At 35.7% G+C, this 24049-nt stretch overlaps 1 protein-coding gene across 1 annotated transcript in view; it reads left to right on the forward strand.

Moving 5' to 3' along the window:
• ints1 (integrator complex subunit 1) overlaps nt 1-23144 on the forward strand; it is a 63739-nt gene extending 40595 nt beyond the window's left edge. The window contains 15 exon segments of the mRNA XM_056453931.1: nt 2373-2553; nt 3677-3800; nt 4685-4815; nt 4906-4993; nt 7546-7793; nt 14156-14285; nt 14421-14554; nt 17000-17192; nt 17492-17613; nt 17726-17835; nt 17911-18027; nt 20864-20934; nt 21031-21122; nt 21210-21319; nt 22855-23144. Coding sequence (XP_056309906.1) covers nt 2373-2553; nt 3677-3800; nt 4685-4815; nt 4906-4993; nt 7546-7793; nt 14156-14285; nt 14421-14554; nt 17000-17192; nt 17492-17613; nt 17726-17835; nt 17911-18027; nt 20864-20934; nt 21031-21122; nt 21210-21319; nt 22855-22970 — 1967 coding nt within the window. The 3' untranslated portion in view covers nt 22971-23144.
• The last annotated feature ends 905 nt before the right edge of the window (nt 23145-24049 follow it).

Below are 24049 nucleotides of genomic sequence, written 5' to 3' on the forward strand. Positions count from 1 at the left end.
TATGGAAATTATGTGTTGTGGCCAATGTAAGGATCAGCTTGTGAGTGAGTGAGTGGAGTTGTGTGTGTGTTGGTGTCGGAGTGTTTGCCAACATTAGTCAGTCTCTCCGGAGGGCAGCGTTTTGACTCATGCACCATCACTCCTACCGCCATCCTTAATGTGTTTCTCTTTATGATTTGAACATTCCGCTCTGAAACCTCACCAAAACAAAAACAGCCACACACTGGGCCGGCCACACATCCACTCCAGGGCTTGTTTACGCCCAGCGACAGCTCGAACAGCCTTTTCAAACATACATCCTCTTGAAAGTTAATGTGGCGAGGCAGGAGGCCTAAAGAGACCGGCTTACTCAGAAGCGAAGCGTGTGGTAGTTCTCATTTTTGCAGTGTGGGATTGGCTACAAGTTTGTTTTACTTTTTTTCTGACCTGTGTGTTTCTGTTTTTGGACTTTGTTTCTAAAAGAAATGCTCTGTATTTTTTACAGATCCGAGATCAACTCTAAATGTATAATCAGAAATAAATAACAGATTGGGACAGAATCAGTAAATGTAAAGGTGTACCAAGCAAATTTTGACAAACTTTGTTAATATTTGAAAGCTCCAAAACAAATGCGCACATATTTCAACAAGACCTAGCCCCTTTTTGATATCTTCACTATTGTTAATAGACATGCCTCTTACTGCTGATTGGCTAAAAGAGTATTTGGTTAGTCAGTCTAACACAGCAGTCAAAAGTATTTCTAAAATATTACTTTACAGTTAAATTACAGTTTAAATAACAATTTACTCAAAATAAATACTGAAATTGGAAAAAAAAACATATACTTTTAATATTTGTTGGGATCATTTATTCAAGATTTTGGATAGGTCTTTGGTGGATGCCACATCATTTGTTGTTATCAGGATGAAATTTGTTGCTATCTTCTACTGTGAGGAACATTTGTTGATACATTTGGAAAAGCTGTAAAGTTTTAAGAAAAAAAAAATCTTAAACATTTATTTTTTGGGGGGAAATGAGGCGTGCGTTGGCATGAGGCCGCAGGCTGAGTGCCTTACTGTCCCACCAGTGACGATATACAGCCATATCCCACTACTACTCATGTTATATTATTATTATTATTATTATTGTAATAATAATTGTAATTATTACTGTAATAATAATTATTTTTATAGTGTGCCACGAGTGTGATATTGTGTTTATACAACAGTTTGACGGCATAATCGTGTATATAAGAAAGAAAATCAAACATGGAGAGTCTAAAAATCCTTTTGTAAGAGGAACTACTTTCTTCCGCCATTCATTCACATCTGCAGCTGACGTCAGAACAGCATAAATCGTTGCTCATTTACACACATCACTTTAGAGCTTGTATTTGATTGATTCTCTAGCGTAATGTCTAAAGGGATATCACTATGATTAACCCCGAAAAAGCAACGCAACCATTACCAGATTACTGTTGGGTTTGCAATAATGAAAAATGCTAAACACATGCGGGCATTTCTTCTTTCTTTCTGTTTACTGAACCAGTCTGCAGAAAACAGGAGACGCATTAGAAACAAATGGCCATCTCCGGTTTTAAGACTTTAAGATGAGTCCCGTTTCACACTCAATATACTACAATTACTAGGGTGTAAATAGAGCACTACAACATACAAAAAAGAGAGAGACCGACTTAGAAAGTCACTTAACAGTTTAATAATGATTTGATCAGCTGTAGTTTAAAATTACGCTGTATTTTTTTTCTCCCCTATGGGCTTATTATGCTGTCTCTGTCGCCATTATGGAGAACGTCAACCGTTTTTGGTATGCTTCATGACAGGCTAATGTAAATCAAATATACTTTCAAATAGCCACAATCCTTATAAATAAACTGCATAGTTGCAATCTAAACAACTACATTCTCGACTAAAAAAGCCTCAAAAGTACATTATGTTGCCCAACAGCAGCAATATTTGTCAAACTGTAGAGTGTCCTCTGCTTGTTGCTGTATGTAGGCAGAGTAATACACAAGGGTGAAGGATGAAGAGGCAGTATGAGTGCTGTTACTGGCAGTTTATAGCAAGGCTATCAGCCAATCGGATTCAAGAAGCAGACATAACTGTTGTATAACTGTATAGATAAAATATTAATATAATAATAAATAATATTATTTAGCCTGATTTGTAACATGATTTCTTCATCAGCATTTGAGAAATATTTTGAAACTTCTTGTGACACTGAAAACTGGAGTAATGACTGCTAAAATTACACATCGCAGTTGTCATTTTTGCATTGTGGGATTGGCTGGGATGCAGTTTTTTTTTTTTTTTTTTTGGACCTGCGTGTGTTTCAGGAGTGCAAACAATATAAAACTCAAACCCTGTGTGTCTTAGTGTTGCAGGGCCTCATGGAGGTAAAGTCTCCATATCTGGAGGAGCTGCTGTCTCTGCTTATGAGCATCGGGACAGAGACCGGAAGCCCAGGAAACACAGCGGGCCCCGTCGCCATGGTTATCTCTCTCCTGCTTCAGGAAACAGAGGAGCGAGGGGTGAAAGTAGAGCTGGATTCCAAAATGTAAGATCATGATGAGTCATGATGAGATGTCCTTACTGTGTGCTGCTGTTACTGTTTCTAGGTGGGGAAGGAACACGCAGTAAAATTGCATTTACTGTTTTTTATGGTACTTGTTGAACAGCCAAAGTTACCATAGTAAGGAACAGTGAGATCAAATTCACATCATATGTAGTGGTCTCAACTTGTTTTTGGCTTTATAGCGCTACAGGAAAACTCTAGTATCCCTTCATGAACTGCTTGTTAGAAATGTGTTCCTTGTTAGTCGTCTTATTCAGGGAAAAATCTATTACTTATTACAGTGTTTTACTCTACAGTGACAGACCATGGTTGTCGTAACACACACCAAGTTTGGAGATATCGCCTCAGGTCCATTTTTACAAGCTCTGCGTTAGATTTGTTAGCAAGTTAAACAAAAACGGTTGATCTAATCAACTTAAATTCTATAACTTTTCATCAGCTTTTCATGGTCTGTAGATCATGTGATTGAATTTTGGGGAAAATCAGACACCCAGCCTAGGATGAGTTCGATAAAATAAGTTTTGCAAAAAATGTAAAATAGCGAAAAAAAATTCATGACGAAAATGACTTCGTAGGGTGCGTTTGAAGAAAGAATTTTGATTGTAACCCATTCAGTTCAAAAGTTATAAAGTTAAACATGAGTGAAACTTTGGACAAGTGGTGGTGCTAGAGAGTTTAAGTTAAACACTTCATGTTTGTCCTGGTTAATGTTGAGACTGCCCTTTATCATTGTGCCAAAATATACAACTTTCCCACATACGGTTATATGGGGTGCTATTCAAATCTGGCGGAAGAAACGTAAGAAGGAAGAATAATAATAATAACACAATAGAAAAACAATAGGGGCCTTCACACCTGCAGTGCTTGGCCCCTATTAAAATAATTGAAAGAGAGTTATTTTAAATTGTATTAATATTTGACCATGTTACTTCTTTTTTTTATTGTATTTTTGATCAGATGAATATACCCTTTGGTAACTATTGTATAATAGTTTAAGATGCATTGTTGGGAATTAACAAATTTAGTCAATGTGTTATTTATTTGCTGGAAAAAGTGTGTTTTCTGGTTTGTTGACTGCTCTGTGTGCGTGTTCACTCCCTGACAGCCCTGAGTCAAAGCAGCCTGGCTCATGTTCAGGGCTGTTGGTTGACTGGCTGGAGTTGCTTGACCCTGAGGTGACCTCTGTATGCTCGGATCTTCAGCAGAAGCTGCTTTTTGCTCAAAACAAGGTAAACCGATCTAAACTGATCCTGTTGGTATGGCTATTTATTTATTTAATTGATTTCACACTTATAGTCCAGTCCAGCAACAATAAATGATACATTGTATCCTGGTTTTTTATAGTATTTACTAGATTTATATTTTGTGACAGAACTTTCTAAAATTCTAAAAGGGTTAGTTCGGCCAAAACGTGGACATTCTGTTATTGTTTCTATACTTTTTTCCTCATAGTTGTTTCAAACCCCTGACACCCTAATTCATCTTCAGAACACAAATTAAGAGAGTTTAGATTAAAAATGAGATCTCCCTCATCCCCCATAAACATCAATGGTTCATGATTCATTCAAAGTCCAGGAAAATACAAAAAAAGTATATGTATGAATATATACATAAATGTGTGTGTGTGTGCGTGCGTGCGTGTGTGTATATATATGTATACATATGTATGTGTATGTTATGGCACCAAATGTTTAATTATTTACTCAAAAATACATGAATGCATCTTTTTTACAATCATTTTATTAGACACTCTTTTCATATACAGTATGTACTTCTCTGACATTATGAATATATCTTTTTTTCTCATTTGTACTTATGTACTTATGGGTTTCTGTATGTATTTTGTATGTATGTATACATTCAGTTATGTGTGTTTGTGTGTGCAAATATAATTAGTATTTTTAATTTGTTTCATAACCATGCTCTACACATTGAACCAAGTCAATGCTTGGTTTCTGTTTATCTTAAAGAATTTGTAATTCAGTCATTTGTTCAAGAAGTATATAAAGACGATAAGTGGAAAATTTGTTCTTAAATCAAGGAAACTCAATTACCAAACAGATGTGATGTGTCTATAAAAGATGAGTATAAAGTTTCTCATTGTCGTCTACAGGCTAAAAGCAGTGGTGTGAGTGTGGCTCCTTCATACAGGCCGTACCTGCTGGCCCTCCTCACGCATCAGTCCAACTGGAGCACTTTACATCAGTGCATCAGCTCTCTGCTCAACAAACACAAAGATCAGAGGTCAGCAGCTGCTCTCTTTAGCAAACACACTTGCTGCATTTCATTCTGACACCTGCAGTGTGTGTAACTCTTGTTTCATCTGATCTCCAGACTCGACCCGACCTCAGCTCTGGACTTCCTGTGGGCCTGTAGTCACATTCCCCGCATCTGGCAGGGGCGAGATCAGAAAACCCCTCAGGTATGATTAGAGTTCAAATTACTTAATAGATGTAAAATATAGAGTTTATTCCATATATCAGTGTTTTTGTTATCTATCTATCAATCTGTCCTTCTGTCCGTCCGTCTGTCAGTCTATCTATCTCTCTGTCCATTTATCCATCAATCCATCCGTCTGTTTGTCTGTCTGTCTGCCCATCCATCTGTCCGTCTCTCTGCCCATCTATCTGCCTGTCCGTCATCTATCTATCTATCTATCTATCTATCTATCTATCTATCTATCTATCTATCTATCTATCTATCTATCTATCTATCTATCTATCTATCTATCTATCTATCTAGTAAAATGCCTCTATCCATCTGTCTGTCTGTCTGTCTGTCTGTCTGTCTGTCTGTCTGTCTCTATCCTTCTGTCTTTCTGTCTCTATCCTTCTGTCTGTCTGTCTCTATCCTTCTGTCTGTCTGTCTGTCTCTATCCTTCTGTCTGTCTGTCTGTCTCTATCCTTCTGTCTGTCTGTCTGTCTCTATCCTGTCTGTCTGTCTCTATCCTTCTGTCTGTCTGTCTGTCTGTCTGTCTGTCTGTCTGTCTGTCTGTCTGTCTGTCTCTATCCTTCTGTCTGTCTGTCTCTATCCTTCTGTCTGTCTGTCTGTCTCTATCCTTCTGTATGTCTGTCTATCTATCTATCTATCTATCTATCTATCTATCTATCTATCTATCTATCTGTCTGTCTGTCTGTCTGTCTGTCTGTCTGTCTGTCTGTCTGTCTGTCTGTCTCTATCCTTCTGTCTTTCTGTCTCTATCCTTCTGTCTGTCTGTCTCTATCCTTCTGTCTGTCTGTCTGTCTCTATCCTTCTGTCTGTCTGTCTGTCTGTCTCTATCCTTCTGTCTGTCTGTCTCTATCCTTCTGTCTGTCTGTCTGTCTGTCTGTCTGTCTCTATCCTTCTGTCTGTCTGTCTCTATCCTTCTGTCTATCTGTCTGTCTCTATCCTTCTGTCTGTCTGTCTGTCTCTATCCTTCTGTCTGTCTGTCTGTCTCTATCCTTCTGTATGTCTGTCTATCTATCTATCTATCTATCTATCTATCTATCTATCTATCTATCTATCTATCTATCTATCTATCTGTCTGTCTGTCTGTCTGTCTGTCTGTCTCTATCCTTCTGTCTGTCTGTCTCTATCCTTCTGTCTGTCTGTCTCTATCCTTCTGTATGTCTGTCTCTATCCTTCTGTATGTCTGTCTCTATGTCTATCTATCTATTTATCTATCTGTCTGTCTCTATCTATCTATCTATCTATCTATCTATCTATCTATCTATCTATCTATCTATCCATCCGTCCGTCCGTCCGTCCGTCCGTCCGTCCGTCCGTCCGTCCGTCCGTCCGTCCGTCCGTCCGTCCGTCCGTCCGTCCGTCCGTCCGTCCGTCTCTGTCCTTCTGTCCGTCCGTCTCTATACTTCTGTATGTCCGTCTCTATCCTTCTGTATGTCCGTCTCTATCCTTCTGTATGTCCGTCTCTATCCTTCTGTATGTCTGTCTCTATGTCTATCTATCTATTTATCTATCTGTCTGTCTCTATCTATCTATCTATCTATCTGTCTGTCTATCTGTCTGTCTGTCTGTCTGTCTGTCTGTCTGTCTGTCTGTCCGTCCGTCTGTCTGTCTGTCCGTCTGTCCGTCTGTCTCTTTATCCAGCTGTCTGTCTGTTTGTCAATTGTTCTATCTATCTACAATCGTTTGATACATGTGAATCAGATATGTTAATAGTCGAGGTTTCTTTTAATCTTCATAAATGTCCTTCACTTAGTATTTCTTAATAAAAGCAATAACTAAAAAGTTATTACAGTATTCAAAAAATGTTTGCCTTAACATTTTCTATATAAAAAACATTATTTTTGCTTTTAAATTGTAATGTTACAGTAACATCAATAACTGTAAACTCCACTTTTTACCACAATCAAAAAAGTTTGCTTTAACTTTTGCTATAAAAAGTGAGATTGTTTTATTTTTAGGTTGTAATATTACAATGTTAGAATATCATTTGATTTTAACCCTTTTGTTTTGCACAAAAGGTCTAGAATAGTCTACATTTCAATTCACAATTCACTTTTATTGTTTTTGAGACTTTTTATTATAAACATTGTCTCTTTGGATAATACTGCACAGGATTAAAAAAAAAGAACAACAACAAAAAATAAAGAACCTGGTGACATTGGGAATACAGCCAGGAAAATGCCCTGAGTGAAAATTCTAACTCTTGGGTACCGACCGTGTGACTAATTTCTATATCTACCCAGTGCAAAAGCCTCAATATCTAAAATACACAACAAAAACAATGTAATGTTGATTTATAAAGCACTTTAGTCAGTATATTGCTCTTTAAGCAGCCAACTTTACATTATTAAACATGAAAAACATCTTTCCAGTGTATTTTTTTTTTTTTTTGCTTATGTAAAATGTGTATTTGTGTCTGTGTGTCTGTGTGTCTGTGTGTCTGTGTGTCTGTGTGTCTGTGTGTCTGTGTGTCTGTGTGTGTGTGTGTGTGTGTGTGTGTGTGTGTGTGTGCGTGTGTGTCTGCAGAAGCGCACAGAGCAGTTTGTTTTGAAGCTAAGCTCTGAGGAGCTCATCAGCCTGGTGGATCTCATCCTGTCTGAGTCAGAGCTGAGCTGCCGGGACTCAGGCTCCTCCAAGAGCGCTCTGGACCCTGTCTCCTGCTCTCTTCTCCAGTCCCGACTGCCTCTCCTACACAGCTGTCTGCACTCAGACCTGGACAATGTCAAGAGGGTCTCCGAATACCTCATCAGCTGCGTGAAGAAGTGGGGAGACAGGTACACCCTTTGAGTCTGCATGTGGCATTACATTTTCTCTCTTTAAATCATATCATTTTGAGCAAATCTCTTCACTCTGGATTTGTTTTCGTTCATACATTCGCTGAGCTCTCACTTTGCACCAAAATGCATCATTATTCCATCTTGAATCGATTCTGCGCTTATTTTTAACACCAGATGGCGCACTAGGCTAATTTTTAATAAGGATTGGAGGAACAAAGTATTTCCAAGCTTTAAAAACAATTGAACCAATTGCTTTGCAAAATGATTCACTGTTTTGAAGCATTTGAAACCTTATAAATGCAACAAAAACTCGGGCTAAACATCCATTAGAATCGACTTTTTCAAATGTTGCAAACTTTCTATGGAAACTATAACCTATAAATGCACTTAGCTCATCATTTTTGTAAGGAATTGGATGCAATTAGAGTATAGCTGTTTATAAAGCATACAGCTCCATCTGCGCTATAAAACTAAGATCAGAGTCTATTCAAGAGAGAATAGCGAAGCAGTTTGAAAATCTCTCCATCAATGTACAATCTATTTTTTTGCACAGTCTATTAATAACCACAATCTAGTAATTTCACATATGCATTAGATGCACTATATAATGGTGCAGAATGGGTAATGCAGATCCATTCTGTATTGCTTTTTGATTCTACTTGCTTCCTCTTTTCATCTTGAACTGCTTAATGTACAGACATTTTCTCCATCCAAATACACTACTATATAGTAAGGTGGAAAATAGTATGTGAGATGAATAACAGCTTTAAATGAATATTATTTTTTAAATAATCAGAAAGCACACGATTAACCTACTGCTTCTGCTTAGTATGGATACTCAGATTGATTTGCTGGAGATTGTTGCTAGCTCTTAGTTACAAAGCTGGTCACTAAAATTGTCTTGTCAAAAAATGACCACAAATTTTACTTTTGTTGTAAAGCAGGTTGGAAATTAAGGGAGTGAAGATGTAGCTTTAACTAAAATGCCCCAAAAAATCAAGATAAAAGGAAAAAAGTGCCCCTGCACAGTTACTAAACTGTCATGACTGTCACGATTCAAGTTTAACGTGAAAAGTGTCAATTTGCTAAACTATATTTTGATCTCCAAAGGTTGCTTCTAATGAACTGTTTTTATCGTTATAACCAATCACACGTTTCTGTTGATCACAGTAGTCGATTAGATGTGGATAGATTAGTCACCAGTGAAGTGTCTGACTTAGGGCTGGGCAATATGACAAAAATCTCATAACACGATATAAATCATCATAACCTGATAACGTTATACATCACAATATAGTAATGTTTCTGTAAATTCAATCGATTGATAGTTTATATATACACTACCTGACAAAAGTCTTGTCGCTGATCCCAGTTGTAAGAGCAACAAATGATAACTTGACTTCTAGTTGATCATTTGGAAAAGTGTCAGATCTGTTGAACTGCATCCCAATCATCACAAATACTGCAGAAGACCTACTTGAACCCAAGATTCTTACTGAAATCAGTCAAGTTTGGTGAAAGAAATATCATGGTTTGGGATTACATTCAGTACAGGGGATTGTGTGAGAAATTTGCAGAGTGGATGAAAACATCGACAGCCTGAGGTATCAAGACATTTGTGCTGCCCATTACATTACAAACCACAGGAGAGAAAGGTCAAGGTGCTCCAGGATTGGCTAGCTCAGTCACCAGATATGAACGTTATTGAGCATGTCTGGGGTAATATGAAAGAGGAGGCATTGAAGATGAATCCAAAGAATCCTGATGAACTCTGGGAGTCCCGCAAGAACACTTTTTTTTGCCATTCCAGATGACTTTATTAAGTTATTTGAGTCATTGCAGAGATGTATGGATGCAGTCCTCCAAGCTCATGGGAGTCGTACACAATATTAGATTCTTTTTCCACTGCATCATGACTTTATATTCTTTACTGTGCATTATTTCTGTTATGTGACAAGACTTTTGTCTAATCAAAGTTAGACCTTACTGTCCTAAATAAATTATTAAAAATCAAGGAATATTCATATATTACTTTGGTAAAATAAGGATAATCTAGAGGCCTTTGCCTTTAATGTAAGCCTCTTCTGATATCAAATGATCAACTATAAAGTCAAGTTATTATTAATTGTTCCTAAAACTTGGATAAGCGACAAGACGTTTGTCAGGTAGTGTACTGACAACATTTATAGGGCTTTAAAAATTATACACTCAGAACTGTACTCATTCATATATGATGATTTTTCTTACGTTATTTAGAACTTCAGGGCAAATGTTTGATTAAAAAAAAAAAGAATGTTAAGATATAAATAAATCCAAAACACTTTTCAAAAACTAATGATTACAGGTCCAACTTAAAAGTAAAAAATATCACCAAGTAAAATACAAAAATGTAACCATTGTACTTTAAAGATTTCCACCTTCTCACAATGCTGTTTTGTCTGCGTCCCCATAAAGGTGTGTAATATTGTAACATAATTACATTATAAAAATATATTATTGTAATGTCTTCTCGATGTTAATCTAGGGACTGAAATACAGTTGAAATCAGAATTATTAGCACCCCCCCCTGAATTATTACCCCCCCCTGTTTTTGTTATTTATAATTTTTGTTTAATGGAGAAAAGATTTTTTCAACACATTTCTAAATATAATAGATTTAATAACTCATTTCTAATAACTGATTTATTTTATCTTTGCCATGATGCTGTAAATATCAGATAGATATATATAGATATATGGACAGATACAGTATTTAGGATAGATATTTTTCAAGACGCTTCTATACAGCTTAAAGTGACATTTAAAAGCTTAACTAGGTTAATTAGGTTAACTAGGCAGGTTAGGGTAATTAGGCAAGTTATTGTGTAATGATGGTTTGTTCTGTAGACTATTGAAAAATATATAGCTTAAAGGGGCTAATATTTTTACCTTAAAATGTTTTTTAAAATTTAAAAACTGCTTTTTTTCTAGCTTTAAATAAAACTTTCTCCAGTAGAAAAAATATTATCACACATACTGTGAACATTTCCTTGCTCTGTTAAACATGATTTGGGAAATATTTAAAAAGGGGGCTAATACTTCTGACTTAAACTGTATGTAACATTTATATTGTGACAATTCTGTGTAATGCAGGAGGAAGAGAAAACCCTGCGTCAACCAAAATGCTGCCAAAAAAGATAAATGTATTATACAAAATCAAAGATAAACAGAAAATAATAAAGAAGAAGAATAAAGAGAACAATAAATAGCAGCAAAAGGTAAATTATATACAATATATATGAACAAAAATAATCCAAAAACAATAAACCCCGCAGGGGAAGAGGAAAAAAAGTGATGCTGAAAGAAAAGAAAATAACAAAAACTAAAATCAAACTAACTCAGTTTAACCCTTTTACCCAATTGAACACAAATGAAAGCAAGTCTTCAGCGTTTGCACACCCTAACTTACCTACTCTAACCAAACAGAACAATACAAAGACAATGTGTTTTGTGATACCACAAAATAATTGGACCATGTTATAAAACAATATATTTTTGTCCATATGATATATATAGTCACAATGCACAGCCCTAGTGCTGATTGAGTTCTGTGCTTAACTTTGATTATGATTCTAATTAAGTAAATAGGTTTAAATAAACGTATTTATTCAAGATGTCATCTACAAAGTCAGGAGGATTGTTAAAGGACTATTAAAGAGTTTAATTTTCATTAAAATCGAGCAACTAAATATATTTTCATTACAAAAAACAACATTAATGGCATCAAAACAGTGTCAGACCGAGGTCAGCCTTTGAACCATATTACCATACATTCGGCCATAACAAAGCCAGCGCACTGAACTTCCTCCTTAAAGACACTGATAAACGCGTGCGATATCACCAGCGTCGTTTTGCTTGCAGCAGAAATGCTCCACATCAGGCACAATAGCAGGAGGAGCTGTAATTAGCTCTTGTGGTGTGAAATGAGAGGCAGCTGAAGCTGTGATCTAGCAGAAAGAGCTCAGTGTAGTATAATGAATGCGTGAGGATTAAGGCTCCGGCTCTTCCTCTGGCTTCTGTTGTGAGTCGCAGCTCAGACCGAGGCTGTCAGAGAGATCAGAACGGGCCTCTTTGTGCCTTCCTTTCATGAATCTGCCTTGGGTTAATATACCCCCTTAATGAGGGGGAGAAAACTTTGGACAAGGTCAGACCCAAAAAAAATTGCTACAGAAATACGATGTTTTTAAGTCAAGCTAAGCTGTCTTTTGGTTGAGAACGGGCCCGGGTAATGCTGGCGTGTAAAGCGCGTGTTTGGTGGGATAAACATTCGTGTGCTTGTTTGGCATTCTCTTCGTATCTGTTGCTTTTGAGCACAACAGCGGATTAGCAGGCATAAACCACAATTAAGCAACAAAGTTGTCGGTGTAAAAAGCTTTCGCTTGATTGGGTGAGCTGTAATGACTGTGCTCTTCTTCTTGTAATGCAGTCTGTTTTGATACTGGCCGGTTTTTCAAGTTAAACCGTGGTAATCTGTCACTTTTTAATTGTCATAGTGTACAGTTTTTGCGTAAATGACTAAATACTTTGTGAAAAAAGTTACGTTTTTTTAAATCTAAATAATTATTATTTGTGATTATAATGATTAGAATTTTAATAGCTTATGCTTTGTTTCCCAAAATTTGAAATAATAATACTAATAATAACTTATTATAATGTATTGGTACTGTTGTATACAGTTACTTTATATACGTTATGAACAGCATGTTACATATTTAAGACATTTAACGTAACAGTATTTTACCATAAATATATTACTGTACTGTATTCTCTATAAGTATTATACTATACAGTATTTTTATTATAATTATTGTACATTATATTTTAGATAATTATATTTGCATAATTATAATCATTAAAATTATTTAGGTTATTTTTTGTAGTTGCCCCAAATATTTATTTATATATATATATATATATATATATATATATATATATATATATATATATATATATTGCACACTGAGTGTCTTAGTGTGCCACCCGTGACGATATACTGCACAGCCATATCGCACTGCTAAGAGTATGACATTGCATTTATACAATAGTTCGATGGCATAATCGTGTATATAGAAGAAAATCAAACACGGAGAGTCTAAAAATCCTTTTGTATGAGGAACTACTTTCTTGGACCATTCATTCACATCTGCAGCTGATGTCAGAACAGCAGAAACCGTTGCTACTTCACAAACTTCACTTTAGAGCTAGTATTTGAATGATTATCTAGCGTAATATCTAAAGTTATGACAAAACGGGTGATTTTGCTGACATTTTTAGATTATACTGACATTTTTATATTTTTAGATTATATAACGGCATAAAATGCCATCAGTCTACAGCGATTTCCCAGTATTTCTCTGTTGCAATCGGGAGATCACAATAAATAAACCTGAAAAAGGCAAAGCAACGCAATCATTACCAGATTACTGTTGTATTTGCGATAAGGAAAAATGCTAAACACATGCAGGCATTTCTTCTTTCTTTCTTTTTACTGAACTAGTCTGCAGTAACGAAAACAGAAGGCTCATTAGAAACAGATGGCAAACCAAAAAGTAGCTCAGGCTTATACAAAGAGTGTCCAACACAAAATACATACATTCCTGATATGAGTCCCATCTCACACTCCATACACTACAATTACTATGGTATAAATACAGCACTACAACATACAAAAGAGAGAGATCGACTTAGAATATCACTTACCTTTTCTAATAATGATTTGATCAGCTGTAGCTAAAAATTATGCTGAGTTTTTATGCTGAGCAGTCTCTGTCATCATCTTGTGGATGGACAACGTCAACCGTTTTTGCTCTGGTTAGGGTTAGGGTTAGGGTGTGACAGGCTGATGGATGCAGACACGCTGTATCTCGGAAATTATAAATATATAAAATAGGCACTCTCCTTACAAATAAACTGCATAGTTGCAACCTAAACGACTACATTCTCACCTAAAAAAGCCTCAAAAGTACATTATGTTGTCCAACAGCTGCAATATTTGCCAAACTATAGTCCTCTGCTTGCCATAAATAGTTTATTTATTTTATTTTATTATTTATTATTATTAATTGATGCTTCAAAGCTAATTTGATACACAACTAGACCAACTAATGTTACCTAGTGAAACCAAGACTGGGATGATTGAAAAAAACTGCAATGAAATGTTAACCAGTCACTGCGTTGTACATGTTCATCATATTTTTAACCTAAACTCCTGATGCTGAATTAATATTAAACTATGTAAAGAATCATACATCAGATGTGCTCTTCTAAGCTTTTTATTGGCAATTTAAGTACTTTATTTATTGTTTGTGTGCTGTTTACAGTATAATGAGTAAGAAGTGTCAGACGCTGCTGCTTCAGATCTATCTGCACTTCCCGGAGGTCATCCAACACATCCGCCTACCAGAGGCCACGCTGAGTGGCGAGGGGGCAGCAGACGGCAGCACATGCAAGGTACCGGCTGCAGAATCTGGCACCTCCTGTTAATAGCACCGCACGGATTATTAATACTCTGCTTGTTTTCTCTCTCTCTATCGCTCTATGTGTGTGTGTGTGTGTGCGCGTGTGTGTGTGTATCCACACATTTAGTTGGATGTCCTCGTGCATCGGCTCATCACTCTGCTGGCTGACACCGGAGACTCCAAATCAGCTGAAAACCGTGTGTCTGATGCCAATCTGGCCTGCAGGAAACTGGCCGTGTCTCACCCGGTGCTCCTGCTCAGGTTTGCACAACACACATCACAGTTTTCTGTTCAGTCCAACAAACTGTTGAATGTGTAGTTACGGGTTGTACTCAAATATGTGGGATTTATAATGTATGAATAAACAGTAATGGCTCTGTAATGGCTCTAATCTATAGGTCATGTTGGATAGTTGCAGCAAGTGGTTTTATTACTGTAATTTACATTTCAGCTGAAAAAGGCAAGTAGGGGATTAATTTTCATTTTTAGGTTATTTATTTGCTGCAACTTATAATATACTTGCCTTAAATACCGGGCATAGATTCAACAGTACTACTTAAATCAATTCAGAGAAGCAGAGGAATATGTATTTTGCTAAATAATTATGTTGTTATGTAACTGTTAGACATGATCATTGATCAACATATTTGCACAGGCTTACGAAAAAATACTGAGACATTCAGAGAAGCAGAGTAATTATAAATGTAATTTTGCTGATTATAATAATTTTTACCTAAAGAAGGTTTTATTTTTCCAAAAACTGCACGTTCAAAAAACAAGTCAATGCTTTAGAAGTTTATGCCAATATATTTATGCAATATGGTGTCATTACTTTGAAATGTTTTGTGTTTTGTTACAAATATTGTTTCTGTTTTAAGTATTCATTTTTAGGCCCTGTTTGACTCAAGTGTGAAGATTTTTGGTAGGAGTTTTGGTGTTCAGTAAAGTAATTTAATTACTTATTGAGGAACTAAGTTGCTTTTCAGACTAAGTAATTAGAAAAGTATATTAAATACAAATGCAATTATGTAATTAATAATTCATTACTTTTTTGAAGTAACACTGGTCTAAAGTACAGTTCTGATTTAATAAGAAAGTGTTAGTTAACGTGACCTTACAAAAAAGATTAAAAAAAACTCTAAAATTAACATAAAATTCTTTTTTTCCCCCAAAAAAATGTAAATCTTAAATTTTGTGTTGCTTATTATAACCAAATGCAGTTCGTTGTGGCATTCAGGGGGAAAAAAACAGATTTGGTCATTGAATATTTTGTTTACTTGCCTGTGAAGTGACATCAGAGCTGTGATCATACAGATGTGTTGGTAAATTAAAATATCAAATATTAAGATATCTATTTTTTTTATTTCAAACTTTATACTTGCGTAATCAGACATTCTAGTAATGAGTGAAACAAATTTTTCATTTCTGATCTGAAGAATTTAAAATACATTTTGAAAACTTCAAATTATGATATGTGTATTTGTAAATATGTGATTTGCCATACTTGTAATGTCCTGGAAATTTTGGAAAATGCACCTTGGAAAGTGCTTGAAAAATGACTAAATTTCCCTTGGGGGGGGGGGGGGGGGTAAGAACCCTGAACTACCATACTTCAGTATGACTGAATGTGGTGTTACCCATTTGTCAAACTTGCCAGGTGACCAACACATACCATAATAAAAAGATAAGCTAAACGAAGAGGCTAAAAGGAAAATTGAAATGACCAAGTAAATCTAAGAAACACAAAAAAGAACACAGAGGGGAAATTTGTTGTATTCGTAATTCAATTTATGAATACAATTATTTCCTTCTCTTTTTTTTAAATTACATTTCAAAATTCCACTTTTTAATTTTTGAATTCATGAATGCATTTTTTTAATTTGTTGTACTTTTAGTGTTTTTTTTTTTTGTAAATCCCTTTTTTAATTTAAACCATTTATTGGTGGATTAATACTAATTTATAAATTATTTTAATAGTAAAACATGTATTGATCGTTCAAATATCAAATTCAAAATAAGTTTGCAAGTGTATTTATTTATAAATTATTAAATTAATTAGTAATGTCATCGTTAGTCTGGCAATTGCTTATTAATTAATAAATTCTTTTCTTTATTGTTATTTTTTGAAGCTTATGGTTCTACATGTGCCTCAGAGGGACTAGTTTAGACCCTGTGTCAAAGAGCTGATACTGCAAAGTTTAATATGATGAATGTTAAACAATGGGCGGCTCGGGGGCGCAGTGGGTAGCGCTGTTGCCTCACAGCAAGAAGGTCGCTGGTTCGAGCCTCGACTGGGTCAGTTGGCATTTCTGTGTGGAGTTTGCATGTTCTCCCCATGTTGGCGTGGGTTTCCTCCGTGTGCTTCGGTTTCCCCCACAGTCCAAAGACATGCGCTATAGATGAATTGGGTATGCTAAATTGTGTGTATGTTTGTGAATGAGAGTGTATGGGTATTTCCCAGTGATGGGTTGCAGCTGGAAGGGCACTTGCTGTGTAAAACATATGCTGGATAAGTTGGCGGTTCATTCCACTGTGGCGACCCCTGATTAATAAAGGGACTAAGCCGAAAAGAAAATGAATGAAAGAATGTTAAACAATTTGACTAAGACCCACTCCAAAACAAAACTAATAACCCTAAAACTATAATAGTTTCGCTTTAATTACCAAAATAATAGTGTATGTAAAAGATAACTGTGTGTTTTCCAGACATCTGCCCATGATCGCCGCTCTCCTGCACGGTCGCATTCATCTTAACCTTCAGGAGATCAGGCAGCAGAATCACCTGGGCTTCTTCACCGATGTTCTGGCTGTGCTGGAGCTCCTGCAGCCGCTGGTTTTCAACTCTGACCACCAGAGGGCGCTGCAGGACTGTCTACTCTCCTTCATCAAAGTACTGCAGGTAAGTAAATGCACAGACCTCCACCAGTCTTGTACAGAGATCACGTTTAATGAATGAACGGTTAAACACATGGTGACGTTAATGTTCTCTGATAATGATCGTGTTTTTAGTGCTATTGCAAAGCTTTCAGGTTGCGTATCTGCTTGTTTAAGAAAATAAATAATACAATTAAAAATATTAAAATAAATAAAAATAAAAATTTTCAAAAGGAGTGTATTCATTTAGACATATTAAATGACTAAAGTTAGTACAACTTGGTAAAGAACTGTTGTAAGTCTTATTATGTGCTCTTCTTGCAGAACTTCAAGAGGTCATCCCGTCTCCCGATAATAAATAAGTTTGTGCAGTTCATTCAAAAATACATTACCCATGATGCCGCATCAGCTGTCCCTTTCCTTCAGAAACACTCAGATGTGCTTCAGTAAGAGAGCTTTTACCTTGTGTCTGCATTGTCTCACCCTCACAGTGCTACATTTACTGTCTGTTTGTGATGTCTCCTGGTGTAAAGCCTGTGTTTACTTCCTCTCTGTCAGGGGTCTGTCCACGGAGAATCCAGACCTGGTGCAGCTGAAGTCTCTGCTGGCCGGCTTGACTCTGCCAGTGAAGTGTGGCTCCTCCGAGAGCTCGGCTGAGGATGGAGACGGTAGGAGCTCAAACCACAGGAGACTGAAGAACATCAGCAGAGACTCACGCTGTTCTCTCGCTCTCTGTGTTTCAGCGGAGGAGTCTTCCTCAGGATCTCTGCCGCTGGTCAACATCTCTGCCTCCATGCCTCTGACCGCTGCAGACATGACCAAATGCCTGAAGAAGATCTCCAGAGGGGAAGCCATTGAAGGTGAGACTAGTCAAGCTGACTCCTGATTTGATTTTCTTTCTTTTTTAAATCTAGTTGGTTCATTTTACATAGATTTTTTTAAAATCATATTTGTTTTCCTTTTCCTGTTGGTACTAATTTAAATGTATTAAATTGAGCAGAGAGTACTATATTAATAATGTTAACAATATCAAACATATTCTCTTTCAGAATGACCTTAAAAGGAAGCAATAATTAACTTGAACAGGATGTCCGCGAGCTATTAAAACGTCTTAAATTTCAAAAACTAAATTTAAAGCCTTAAATAGTCTTAAATCCACTTAAATGTTGTGTTGTAGGTCTTAAATCATTTTAAACAGGTCTTCATTTTGCTTTTTCCAAGTAAAAGCTACTCAGTCAGGCTGACATCCATCCAATCACCAACAATACATCTAAAAAAATCCAAATTTTTTTATATTTAAGTTTTTATTACAAAGAAATACAATTCACAACAGCGGTTAGACATTTTTCAGCAAATTCCCTATTAAATTCCTTAATCAGGGAAAGATAATTCTAGACAGTTATATGATACCTCATGATAATACCGGGTCATTAAAAAAATCTTTAGTGTTGGAGCCATACATTGTATAATGAAATTTGGCCACTAGGTGTCAGTAGGATACTATATAACCGTGGCTTCACTGCATTGAGGAGCGTTTGGTAGGAAGAACACAGTTTTTGACTTTTTGTAGCGGCTTTCCAATTGCCACTATCATTAGTAGAACAAGCAAGTTTTTGACCGCAAGGTACTACACAGTAAGGTTATCGCGATATCATTAGTTAATCGTTGCTATAAACTAGTGGTTCTCAAACTGGGGGTCGCAGAATAATTTCAAGGGGTCGCGAGAGTGATTTAAAAATTGTGTAATTTTCTGTGATTATAATATACATTTTTCAGCATTACAAGTGAAAGCTAATATTTTCAGATTTTTTTAAAGAGATCACTGATGAATTCATAAAGTTTTTAGGACACATTCCTGTTGAAAATGTTGTCATGTCAACTTGCTGCAGTAAACAAAGCCGGCAACGCTTGTCCCGCCTTTGCTCTCTTCTTATTGGCCCACTGCACTAGATTGAATCATTCAGTCAACGCCTTCTGCCTTCAGATGACAGGAGATACAACCGCAAAAAAGTAAAGCGCTGAAGATGAGAGAATGAAAACAACACTGACAGATTTAGTTTCAGAAACCAGCTTAAGCTACAAATAATGGCACATCCATTGGCTTCAAGTCCGCTATGAAAATAACTTGCAAAAATGTTAATTTCGAGCCCTGTAATGTATAGTAAATATAGTTAAAATATTGTGAACAGCTGAAAATAAGTTATTTTTATTGTTTGGATATGCTTTGGTTGTGGGGGGTCGCGAGTTCTTGACGATAGTACATTGGGGGTCGCTGGCTTAAAAGTTTGAGAACCACTGCTATAAACGATACTATACCAGCTGAAGTATCACGATACTAAGTAGTTTTGCGATACTGTAATTCATTACTCAAATTATAACGAAAATTGTCAGAAATGCTATATTTTTTGTTATAATAGGCCTACTTGAATGTAATTCATAATTCCCTTAAGGCCAAATAGTATTATTTGCACCCAACTTCACCTAAAATTTATTCATTCTTTTTGTTTATTTTGTAGATAACTGACCAGCAAAAATACATTGAAATAAAGATACAAATTATACCAAATGAAATTTGTTACGAAAGGGTATTTTTTCAACAAATTAGGCTATATGAAGTGGTCAAAAATTGTTTCAATGTTTCCTGTTGCTATTTTAGGTTTTTCATCAATTTTTTTCTTCAGTCTTATCAGGTTACAATCCAAAGTAACTACAAATTTCACTTTGTGAGTCGTTCTTTTAAAGAGATTGTTGCGGTTGTTGTAGCTACAGTACTAAATCATATTAACAGAAACAGAAATGAACCAGTTCATATGTGCGATCGAACTGAACCGTTAGATAACGTGCAATAGGCTTCCATAAAAGCTGTAAATTCTATGCAGTTTTGCAACCTTAAAGGGCTCCACAGACTTATAAATACAATGATTTATTGTTGCACAAACGTGTGAGCATTTCAGTGACTTTTCCACATGCAACATTATCTATTGTAGATAAACCATTAATGACGATACTACTGTTTACAATCTACTGTGGCACCGCCAGTATTTTGGAGCTATAGTATCACGACACTACCATAGTATCGGTAAAGCACGCAACCTACACTACAGAGAAGCTGATTGTTGATTGGAGAAATAAAAAACATTTAGTATTACATTTCTGGGATTTATTATAAATTTATTTTTTTAGTTTCAGTTTCCTCTATTTTTGTCATTCAAAACATCACAATAAATTGTAATGCAGAACGAAATTACATTGCATCAGACCCAAAAAGAACAAAAAAAAAGACATAAAACACTATAAAAACCGAACATAATAAAACAGCTTTTATAATTTCATAAAAATATAGTTATATAAAATATTACTTAATTTAGGGAATAAATTTATACTTAAATAACTATTGCACAGTTTGTTGAAATTGACAATTTGTGCTAGTTTAACTATTTATTGATTTATTATTATTTTTACTAGCTATCAATAGTATTTAAAATATGGTATTATTCAAAAGTCTTATAATGTTAACATATTTTTTACACTTTTATAGTATAATTTATGTGTTATTATATATTATAAAATATACATTGGTACTGATGGAAAATACATTTTTTAATAATTTAATATTTATTTACATTTTGTATGATGGGTTATAGTAAATGAGCAAATAAATGAGAATTTCTGATGACGCACTGCTGTTTGTTCTAGATGTGTTTGAAGGCTTGACTGAAGTGGATGAGAAATCCAAACGAAATCCAGAAATCATTCAGTATTTTGTCGTAAGTACATTGCACAACAACAACAAAAAAAATTGCTCAAGAGACAGAAAATTAGCAAGATTTAACAAGTACAACGGTCCTGTCATGTATTATCAGAACGATCTACAGAGATTGATGAGCTCTCCAGAAGAGGTTTGCCGCAACATGGCATTCAGTTTGGCCCTGCGCTGCATCCAGAACAGCCCCAGGTGAGACGCCTGCAGGGAAATACATGGTGTATATTAAATCGAGATGCCATGTACAAGTGTGCTCATTATTATCTTTGCTAACTGCAGTATGGCTGCTGAATTCCTGCCAACCTTCATGTACTGTCTGGGCAGCGGGAGTTTTGATGTAGTGCAGACGGCACTGAGAAGCCTGCCCGAATATGTGCTGCTCTGTCAAGGTAAACAAACAGACTTTATTCCAAATGTTTTGTTTTTTCTGTAACAATTGTTATGTTATCAGATGTTAAAGGAACAATCCAGTTGTTTTGGAAGTAGTGGAAGGCTCTTTGGAAATAAAACTCTGCTGCTGGATCATGGCTGAAGAAGGCACAAATAACACAGCGCTGTTATCTAGTTACCTAGATGGGGAGTATTTTTAGGTGCTGCGTAAGATAATTGTGCCTGCTGCAGTCATTGTACAGCAGCAAAGTTCCTTGATTATTATGCCAAAATAAGAGTATAGTTTCTAGCCATATCAAAACTAGCAATAGCAAAATATCAGTAGCCTAAAATAACCAAAATAAATAACTTTTCATTCTTTTCACTTTTCATTTTCCAATGGTCTTAGTAGACAATGTTACTACAGAAGAGTCAAACCTTAAATACAGTAGCAAACTTATCTAAAGTCTTTTATTGAAATTTTTTGAGTGAGATGCTAACGGTCTAATCTGATTCAATGATCTATGCTAAGCTAAGCTAAAAGTGCTCCCACTATACCCGGAGATCGACTATATATATTCAAAAATGGTAAAACTCAATTCTTTAACTCTAGGGGAGTTGTAAAACGAGGCTATTCCTAAACAATTTGAGTGTTTCTTTAAATTAGATTAGCAGTTTCAGTGTAAATTATTGTGTATTGACATCATCTGCCACATAGTGTATAAGATCGTAATCGCCTTTCACTTGAGGCTAAAAAATTAAACACTAGCCAAGCAGCCGTTGCTAGTAAAAATCAGCATCGGGAATTGTTATGAAATAGTACTGCTTGACAATTTATTAAAAAAAAAATGTATCTATTAAGTGTTTTTAGTGTCTCTGAGCAGCTCAGTTCACAACAAATGATCCCCATATTCATAAGTGTTACTTGCTGTAAATCATTCATTAATAGTAAAAAACATATTCTATTCTATTTAAATATGATCATTATTTTACAAGTATAGTAACATTTAAAAAATATAATAGTTGTACAACATATTTATAATATTTAATTATATTAAGATGTATTTTGTTTTTTAAAGTATGTATTACTTAAGATTTTTTAAATATTTATATAACTTTATTAATTATCATTCACTTTATTAGCAATTACAATACAACTATTAGTATTATAAATTAATTTTACTCACTTTACAGTTCAGTAGCAGCACAGTGATGTTTCTTTATTAAATGTTTTGTTTTTGATTATAACATTTATAATAAATGTAAGTGTAGTAAGTGTTACTAATTGGCAAATGTATAATAATAATAATTTAATTTTTATCAAATTTTTCTGTCTGTGTTTTAATTGCGTGCACAGTTTCATTGTTGTTTAAAAAAAAGTGACATTGTCCATGTAGTAAAAAGTTCAATTCAGGCCTTGCAATCAGTTATTGCAGTTATTGAATTTCACTCTCTGATTTCTCTGTATACACCCTGTAATAGTGCTAAGTTCGTCCATTTCACTTTTCTTTATCCTACTTTAAAGAAACGTTCCTGTGTTTTCTGTCCTCTCCAGAACATGCTGATATTCTCCTCCACAAGGCCTTTTTAGTGGGCATCTACGGTCAGATCGACACCAGCTCCATGATAGCAGAATCCATGAAGGTCTTGCGCATGGAAGCAACCACATAGTCGCCCTCTTTAAACACTTTTGAGTCCTGCGGAGCTAATCATATCCAGATCTGTGTTCAAACACCCGGAATCCAACTTTATTGAATTAATTTTTTAGGAAAAGCGTTTTAGTTTCCCGTGACATTCTGTCATATAGTCTACTGCTTTGAATAAAACAATACGTCACACATTCTTCCCAGCTTGTTTTCCAGTTTTGTTTTACTCCATTTCCCCTTTTTTAACACTTCAAGATTGCTATTGTTTATCAAATAACTCTTTCCGTCAAAGAATAGGGGAAGGCTGTGATCTTTTCCTGTGCATGATTGCAAATGAGTCAAGTCTGTGCTTTTTGGCCCTGCTTTTTTTCAGGGTTTTCACCCTTTATAGGTCTCAGCTATTCGGCGAATGCTGTGATGGGAGTCTATTTGCCATGAAAGTGCAAGTTATTGTGGTCCGTTGTTGCGGGATTCATCTGTATGGAGAAGCGCCGGCATGTTTGTGAGCGTGGATCTCAAGCACAGCTAAATGAACCATGGTGGTAATTGTTCAATCACACAGACCAAAGGGCCCCGTGTTCGGAGCTTATGAGGGCCCGCTGTTCAGAGAGGGTGTTGTGTTTCACTGGGGTGATCTGTGTGTTTTGTAGAGGCCGATGGGTGGACGTGTCTGCACTGGCGGAGTGTCTCAGCGAGGCTGTCTAATGATGAAAGGAGATTCTTCTTCCTCCGTTCACGTTCATGCTTTCTGCTCTGCTTTGACAGTGGCGTAAGTGGAATTTGGGAATCTGTGTTTAGTGTTTTACTCTACTTACAGTGTACTTTTGTGGATGTACACTGTAAAAAATGCTGGGTTCCACACAAGCGATTTCTGTTGGTACAACATGAAGGAATTAATTTAACTTATTCATTTTTTACAAATTTAAGTGTATTGAACATAAAACTAAGCATAAAACTAAAAATATTATTATTAATTCTTTGAGTGAAAGATAAAGGAATGACCCTCCTCACCATAAAATCCATAAAAAGATAATTTTTCAGCCAATCACTTAATAAACTTTAAGGCATGTAAACATGGTCAAGATGAGCGTCTGCAGGTCAAAC

The sequence above is a fragment of the Danio aesculapii genome, chromosome 3 (genome assembly GCF_903798145.1).
Source record: "Danio aesculapii chromosome 3, fDanAes4.1, whole genome shotgun sequence".
NCBI lineage: Eukaryota > Metazoa > Chordata > Actinopteri > Cypriniformes > Danionidae > Danio > Danio aesculapii.